General features: G+C 32.2%; 1 protein-coding gene across 1 annotated transcript; it reads left to right on the top strand.

The window, feature by feature from the left end:
• Positions 1 to 381: 381 nt before the first annotated feature.
• LOC110634680 (zinc finger BED domain-containing protein RICESLEEPER 3-like) lies at positions 382 to 951 on the top strand. Its single transcript, XM_021783770.1, has one exon. The coding sequence runs from the start codon at positions 382 to 384 to the stop codon at positions 949 to 951; it is 570 nt and encodes a 189-aa protein (XP_021639462.1).
• Positions 952 to 9,253: the final 8,302 nt, after the last annotated feature.

Genomic DNA, 9,253 nt, shown 5'->3' with positions numbered 1-9,253 from the left:
TTTCACTGTGTTTGCAATAGTCCTAAGGACCGCAGCGTCACATTTTACGGTTTGAAATTTGAGTTTAAATCGACCTCGCAGTCCTTCCTGAGAAGGTCACCCATCGCTGTGACTCTCGGCTCATTTAACTTCTTGTGTTCTGTTTTTCTTATTTATACTTAACTAATTGACAAATACTAATTATTTGTGTTCAGGACTTATCTAGTTGTCTTAGATGTAGTTCTAATCCCCTTAATTATCCGGACCGACATTGGTCACCGGAATAGTGAAATATACTAGACTATACAAATAGGGGTGTTACAGTTTTATTTTACATATCAATTTACCATATAGTGACTAGATTTCAATTTAATTTCTTCTTTACTCTATTAACAAGTCTAGATGGATTCTTTTAGTGGGCAAGAAGATCCAAGAACTAAAAGTATTGCTGATTCTAATCAAAGTGAAGTTGAGACTGGAGATGCATCTAAATCAAAATCAAAAGAGGTTGTGAAGCGAAAGCCAGTTAGACCAAGGTCTCCAGTCTGGGATCACTTCACCAAGTTCATAAATACTAAGGGCAAAATTAAAGGCAAGTGTAATTATTGTGGCAAAGAATTTTGTTGTGATCCAAAGAAAAATGGGACAACTGCACTTAGGAATCACATGAACACATGCAAAAAGCACCCACATGCCATTAAGAATAAGCGAACAAAATTAGCTTTGCAACCAAATTCATTTGATGAAGTTTTAGGAGATGTAAGCACACTTTCTACTTGGAAATATGATGACGATGCAGTTAGGGAGGCTCTTGTTCAAATGATTATAATTGATGAATTATCTTTTAGATATGTTGATGGTGAGGGATTTAGAAGATTCATGAGAGCTATATGTCCTAGGTTGAGATTCCCTCTCGTTGGACTATTTCATGGGATTGTTATCAAATGTTTATTGAGGAAAGGACAAGATTGAAGTCTTTTTTCAAGAGAAATTGTTAAAGGGTGAGTCTTACTACCAATAAATGGACATCATTGCAGCGAATAAATTATATGTGTATCACTGCTCACTTTATTGACAATGATTAGAAGTTGCACAAGAGAATTATTAATTTTTGTCCTACTTTTAGTCATAAAGGTGATGCCATTAGTAGGTCAATTGAAACTTGCTTGCTAAAGTGGGGTTTAGATAAGATATTCACTATTATAGTAAACAATGCAAGTTCAAATGAAGTAGCAATCTCTTATTTGAAAAAGAAGCTTGCCAATTGGGGTGTTAGTCTTGCTAATTCTACTTACCTTCATATGAGGTGTATGGCACATATAATTAATTTGGTTGTCATGGATGGATTAAAAGATGTTAGTGAGTCAGTGATGAAGGTTAGGGATGCAGTAAGATACATTAGGAGTTCTCCAACTAGGTTGAAAAAGTTTAAGGAGTGTGCTAAATGTGAAAAAATTAAAGGCAATACTTCTTTATGTTTGGATGTGCCTACTAGGTGGAATTCAACTTACTTAATGTTGAATATAGCTAAAAAATGTGAAAGGGCATTTGAGAGGTATGAGTCACAAGAACCTATGTTCAAGCTTGACATTAGAAAGAATGGGATGCTTGATTTTTATGATTGGTCTCAAGTTAGAAAATGCCTGATATGTTGTCTCATTTTTATGAGTTGACTTTGTGTATTTCTGGTTCCTGTTATGTCATATCCAACATGTTCTTTAGTGAGATAAGTGACTTGGCTTTTATATTGAACTAATGGATGGGTAGTAATGATATTGAGATGAAATCTATGGGGGAAAGAATGAGGGTCAAATTTGACAAGTACTGGGGGGATGTAGATAAAATGAATAAATTTATTTATTTTACTATTATTCTTGACCATCGTGATAAATTTAAGTATATGGAGTATTCATTTTGCCAAATGTATGGTAAGGACAAGGGTGTAGAGTTATTTCAGAAGGTGAAAACATTAATGAATGAATTGTTTAATGAGTACAAGAGAATGTACCAACCTAATGTTGAGCACTCAAGTGATAACAGTTCACAAATCTCAATTTGTAGTATAGGCTCTTCCGTAAGTTTTAAGCAAAATTTTTTTTTGAAGCATCACTACAAGAAGCAATAGTTGGAGGCTCTTGGTGGTGCAGATTCAAAAATAGAGTTAAAAGTGTATCTAAGTGAGGCTATCCAAGAGGGCAACGAAGATTTTGATATCCTTAAATGGTGGAAGATTAATTCTGAGAGATTTCCTGTCCTAGGAAAAATGGCAAGAGACATAGTGTTTGTTCCAGTTTCAATAGTTGCTTTATAGAGTATTTTCAGTACTTGTGGGAGAGTGCTTGATGCCTTTAGAAGTTCTTTGACTCCTAAAACTGTGAAGGGCTTAATATGTGCACAAGATTGGCTTCCTTCATCAAATAGACCAATAAGTGTTGAGGAATATTTAAAAGAACTTGAACATCTTGAAGATGGTATGGAATTAATTCATCCAACATTTCAATTTTATTGTTTCATATTTTCATTTGGATATAGAGTTTCCTTTTTGTCTAAAACACTTCAATTTTCAGTGCTGCCGCTTGTTAGAATAACCCATGGTTTAAGAGAATCAAGTTCTTTTCCTACCCCTAACTATTAGATGTGAGTTTAATTGTTGAATATTTAGTATTGCTTTCTACCTAATTTTAGTTGGTGCTTTTTAAATTTTTTCTTGGATGATGACTTGGTCATTTTTATCTACTTCGTGTAGGTTTCAAATAGGCACGGAATTGTTGGATTGCTCTTGACCTCCTATGATTTTGTGTTTTGCGTGGATTTTAATCCATTATAAACTTTATTTTGCATTGGATTTTAATCCATTGTGGACTGCTCTTGACCTCTATGTAATGTGTGGTGTTTTAATGTGTGGACTTTAAATATAAAAATGTCAAATGTGTTATGTGTGTGGACTTTATCACTTTATGAAGTGACGTTTGTTGTTTTTATGGACTTTTATGTATTTTGAATTTATAATTTCATGGTACATTTTATATAATATGGATTTACAAGTTTATGGACTTATGGATTTATATGTTATGTACTTTTGAATGGATTTTTATGTATTATTGATATTTATAAACATTTTTTTTTGTAAACAGGTTTAGGATTGCTATTAATAAATTATTTTTTATTAGATGTAGGTTCTTTTGTAATAATACAATAGTTTTGATTTAATGTAATAGAATCAAACCGAATTGAATTGTTATTTTTCAGTTTGGTTCAGTTTGATTATCCTTAGGTGATCGGTTTGGTTCAGTTCACTTTTTTATTTGATTCATTTTTTCAATTTTTGTTGTTTAGTTCTGTTCGGAACCAAAACGATCGAATGCTCTCCCCTATGGACAAAGAGAAACAAATTGTGAGGAAGAGACAAAGACAAAGGGATTAAAATAATTATAATCTCTAAGGACTTATTTGTCAAAATATAAGAATTTATTTGTAAATCAAAGTTAAAATATACTTAAATATCATGTAATTTCAAACTTTTAGCATTCAGGGCCTGTGCTTTCCTTTTTTTGGCACTTAAAGGACATATGCTTTCAGCCTTTGACACTTAAGAAACATGTGTTTTTGGCCTTTGGCACCTAAATTGAAAAAAATAATAAAAATGCTAAAGTGGCAATGACTTGTTACTAACGTGGCGTTGATGTCATGCCATGTCAGCACCACATTTGCCACATCATCTCTATGCCAATGTATACATGCCACATCAGCAAATATCTAATACCGTTGCCACTTTATCCCTTAAGTGTTAATGGTATTAAACCACATGCCCTTATGTGAAAAAAAAAAAACCTCAAGCCTCTTTTAATAAAACATGTAAACCATAGGGTACTTAAGTGTACTTTTTTCAATAATTAATTGCATAAGCTTTTTAACTTTCTGCATCAGCTCCTACACGTTGATTCAGTTGCAACACCAAGTTTTCTTCCATAAAAATCATGTAATTTTATCTGTCCACTGCTTTGCACCACTTTCTCTATTTGTTGCAACCACTTAACTTCCTTCATCCATTTTACTTGCTTTTAGTAAACCACTAGCCACTATCTCCACTATTTAATAATACTCCTTATCCAAGTTTTCTTCCATAAAAATCACGAAATTTTATCTGTGCACTGCTTTGCACCACTTTCTCCATTTGTTGCAACCACCTAACTTCCTTCATCCATTTTACTTGCTTTTAGGAAACCACTAGCCATTATCTTCACTATTTAATAATACTCCTTATCTTCTGTAGATATTTTTAGAAATATCAAATAATATCCCTTATCTGTAACTACTTTAATTGAATGACTACATACTTGTATAAGTAATTATTTAACTAGTTCCAGCTCCAAATAATTAATAACACTGACTGTTGGTCTTTTACCAACTTCAGCTATGGGTCAAACCAAATTAAATAGACTATTTAATTTAATGTCTCAGACCTGTTAATTAACTGGGGCTTAAAAATATTAAAATTACATTCTGGTGTAAACAGATGCCCCATGTGTATAGCTTAAGAATTTAGGCTATACACATGTAGAGATAAATTAAATGTCAACTCGGCGGCCACAACTACTTGACTTGAACTGGACTTGAAATTCTGTTGCTTCCCATGTTTCTCTTGTTGACTTGCTTCAATAGAGATATTCTTGAACAACTTAATTTATTGAATAATAAGTTACGATAATGGTAGAGTTAAAATTTTACCCAACATATCATGTAAGAGAATACTTTAGTTTTATTAAATAAAAAACTAACTAGCAATATGCTAGCCAAAATTTATTTAATAAAATTTAGCTTTGAATTTTTTCTAGGACTAAGCTCACAATTTTCTCTCAACTTTTTTATTTTTTTTTTAAACACACCACACAATTTTTGTTTAACTCATAACCCATGGACCAATTCTTCTCTCAACCCACAAATGACTCTGAAATTAAAAATAATTGTGGTATTTTAATTTTCGGAAACCTAATCAATTATTTTTCTCTCACCCAAATGGACCCATTCTCATATTTTTCACTCACCCAATCATAACTGACCCATCAACTTTCTCATCCAATCAAAAGAGCATTAATTTTCTCTCACCCAATTAGATCCAAATACTTACATAGGCATCCAAACTCACTAAGGTAATCGACCTCTTACTATCACCTTTACGCCATCTCTCTCTCTCTCTCTCTCTCTCGCACTCTTTCATAATTTTTTCTCCATTCTTACCCAATTTTTCTCAAAACAAACACAATAAACCCTAATTTTCTCTCAATTTTCCCAAATTTTCTCACCCAAATCAAGAACTCACAAGCTCCAAACCCATTAACCACCAAGATTGGTAGCACACAAGGGAGGAAGACCCCTCCATTGGCGATGGCAAGGAAGGAGGAGGGAGAGAAAAGTCAACGTCGGTGAAGGGAGGAGAATGGCAACGCGCGCAAGGGAGAAGAAAAGGAAGGAAAGAAAAGAAAGAGGAGGAAAAGAAAAGAAAAGAAAAGAAAAGGAAATGAAAGGAAAGGAAAGAGAAGGAAAAAGAAAAAAGAGGAATGGAAAAAGAAAGTGTGAGAGAAAGGTATGTATTCGTTAAAAATTTTGGTGATTTTTGATGTATCAGAATTTTTGGATAATAGACAACCGATAGAATTGGTGAAACTGGTACCAAATTACATGATTTTGAGTATCAAAAAATTTTGGAGTAACGAATTGTTGATGAATTTTATGAAATTGCATAAAATTTTTGAGTATCAGAACCTTGCAGGTAACGAATTATGGATAAAGTTAATGAATTTGGGCATCAAAATGTTTCAAGTAATGAATTTTTTATAGGAATAATAAAATTTGAGTATCATACATTTTTTTGGTAACATATGTTTGATAAAAACTAATGAATATGGGTATTAGAATTTTTTGACTAACACACCTTTGATAAAACTGATACTGTCCTGCATGATTCTTGATTGTACCATGTGATTATGTGATGATGCTTGTGAATTTGAGTTTCTATGAATTTTTTTGGACCTTTAATGTTAGAAAAAACCATTAATCGCATGTTAAACCATTGTAATGTGTGACCCAAAATTTTGCAGACCTTGAACAACATCTTTAATTTTTATGGTTTGTGGACTTGATTATGACCTTTGTTATGTTGAGAAAATTTTGGCAAAGGAAATTATAAGAGAAGATGCTGCCAAAATGTCTATAGCATTAAAATACACCTTATAAAACTAAGTTTCTTGCTCATCGCAAAAACTAATACCCACTATATAAAATTGATACTTTGTTTTTTGGGAAATTTTGGCCTAAATTGCTACAATTCTGACTTGTGATGCTAATGCAAATGATTTATTACTTGCCTAATACAGACAAAATGTAAAAATATTTTGCACAACTATACCAATTAACTATACATTTCACAACACAATAACATATCCTTCATTATTTCTCAACTATATTCCACTATATCTTGTTCCAATCCACCATTAGACTTGCACAAACACTTCAAAAACACTAACTTACTTCATGGTACTAAGATTTAGTTCACTATATCAACTTTAACCACAAAAGTCTTTCATTGCACTTTAAGAAATCATGCCACTTCATAGAAACAATCAATGCATCCTTTGAGAACTTGATTTCATCTTGACCTCTTAACACACCTTTGTCCTTTCTAAGATCCAAATATCCTTTTAAAAAATTTGAGCAAGGTAATCTCATTGAACACATGCCAAATGCTAGAAAACTAAACCTCAAGTAATAATATAATTCAACTTAGCTACCCCAACTCACTTCTAGTCATTCAGCTTCGATACCTAAAGCAAACACACATTTCACCAAGATCTCAGTAACCTTGATAGATTTCTTTCCACCTAATGTTACAATGATGGACAAGCCTTTATCCATTAACACCAGTAAGTACTTTGTCCATTTGCACCTACCATCTACTTTACTTACCTTTCGTTAAATCGATTTTCCATGAATTGTTTAAGTCCATCCAACGTAACTATGGGAATGTTGATGTCACCCACCACCACAATTATCTCTTCATGTACCTCCATTAACTTTTTTTACTTATAGTAAACTTGTTATGACTTGACTTTGCTTTCCTGTGTTTACTTTTGCGCTATTTTCTCTGGCTGGAAGAACTTCTCCATTTGTTCAGGTATAACACGTATCCTTTTTTCTTTGACACAACTCTTCTTGCTTGTAGGTAGCATAGGGTACTAGCTCTTTATTCTTAGCACCACCTACTGTTACATCTCTATTAAGTCCTTTTGCATCATGACTTACTATTTACATGCTTTCTTTCTAAGCTAACCATTAATTTTTCTTAAATCACCACAACTAGACCTCAATCCTTGGGCCCATCTAACTATCACACCAACCCACCATTGGCTGTTACTCTAGTTCTAGATGACCTAGGGTAAGTGCACTTGTGACACTCCTTACCTGACTACAGTGTAGCCGAGCAAGACATGTCTCACTCGGTGCCAGAGTATCCTATTTTATCTTACTTTATTCCTTTAAAAATTTTGTTCTTGTTATATTTTAATATCAATTATCTTTCTATGGAGAAACCAGCGGAGTTTCCCCTATTTCTATTACCATTTGGCATATTTCACTATTCACCTGTTTGAAATTCAACAATATTTTCAAAATAAAATCTCATAATCATCTCATATTTCAATATCATCCATGTATTTCAATTCTCATAGTCATTTCCATCCACTTTCCTTCATACTCCATTCACATATCAAAATTCTCATATTTCCATTAATTTACATAATTTGCAAACTAATTGAATAAATTTACAATTTGCATATTATACAAATTAATTACATATGAACTAATCAATTTATTAATTTACATCACATAAATATTACTTACAAATTCTTAGTTTATAATTCTTAGATTACATTACAACATACAAAATATTTATAATATACAAAATACATAAAATGACTTATATGGACCCTATCTACTTACCTTGAACCCTTCTGACACTTCTGCAGATCTGGACTTTAAAATCCCAGTCTAATATCCACTGGGTTTTGCCTTCAGTACCTGCACGAAGGAAATAAATCCATCGCGCTAAGCATTTTCTGCTTAGTGGTGCAATAATATAACAAGAAATAATGTATACAAATAAAGAAAGAATCAAACATTCTAAATATTCAAGTATCAATTTGATTTAAAATGACATTTCTAGTATTAACTATCTTATATGCTAATTCGTTCCTCTTTGGAAATACTGAGTTTATAGCCTTACAGTAATAATATTCAATATATATTTTATTCTAGGAGTATTGTATTTGAGGTCTCTCTACTATTCTGCAAATTATATTTTTTTTTTATGTTTCTATTGCTAATCTCTTTTTCACATTTTATTTAATACTTTCTAATGTTTTTATTTGCTAATATGCTTAAATAATTTCAATAATTTACACTTCCCAAGTAACCTATGACAGGCTGACTAAACTGGATAATGGGTCGTTGGCACTGGACACCACAGTGCCTTAGGCCGTCATACCATGGGACGCAGAACGTCAACCACGTATGCAGTCAGTATGGCTAAAAAGCCATGATAACATATAATCGGGCATAAAAGCCATGAGTGCGAGCATAAAGCCATGAGTACGGGCATAAAGCCATGAATACAGGCATAAAGCCTTTCGCAGTACTGCTAAAATAATACCCTATTGACATGCCGATTTATCCAATCTGACACACGTTTCTAGGCAATACATGGGCACATAGTACCATTTAATGTTAATATATTGTGTTTTATGACTTCATTATTTCATGACAAATTCCATAATTTATACATTCATTTGATAATTCATATGATCACAATTCTCATCAATGGTTCTCATGCACCATTGTACTTAAAACATTCTTCTATGTTTTAGGGTCACTCAAATTCAAAAATCACAATTCACTAATCATATTATATATTATCAATCATAATGGCTTCTTTAATTTCTTTTATTATTCCTTATGTTTTTGGGGTTACTATTCACACATTACTATTCACTCAATTTGTTAACTTTTTCATACATAATATGTATACAAATTATAGATATATAATTATACCACATTTTGGGTTCTAGATTTGTTGGTATTGATTGCCAATATCATTTCAAAGCTTATTTTATGTTATTCAAAATTTTCAGATTTAATGCCTTAAGTTTATTGTTCTATTGGTTATTGTTACAGTGGAGATTTGGCAAAATTTTCTTCATCAAAGTTGTTCCTTTATGTGTCT

The sequence above is a fragment of the Hevea brasiliensis genome, chromosome 8 (genome assembly GCF_030052815.1).
Source record: "Hevea brasiliensis isolate MT/VB/25A 57/8 chromosome 8, ASM3005281v1, whole genome shotgun sequence".
Lineage (NCBI taxonomy): Eukaryota > Viridiplantae > Streptophyta > Magnoliopsida > Malpighiales > Euphorbiaceae > Hevea > Hevea brasiliensis.
The sequence above is the reverse complement of the archived record's forward strand: the minus strand, read 5'-3'. Positions and strand labels throughout refer to the sequence as shown.

Excerpts from the sequence above, each read along its gene's own strand:
- LOC110634680 (XM_021783770.1), top strand. The coding sequence starts at position 382 with ATGGATTCTTTTAGTGGGCAAGAAGATCCAAGAACTAAAAGTATTGCT.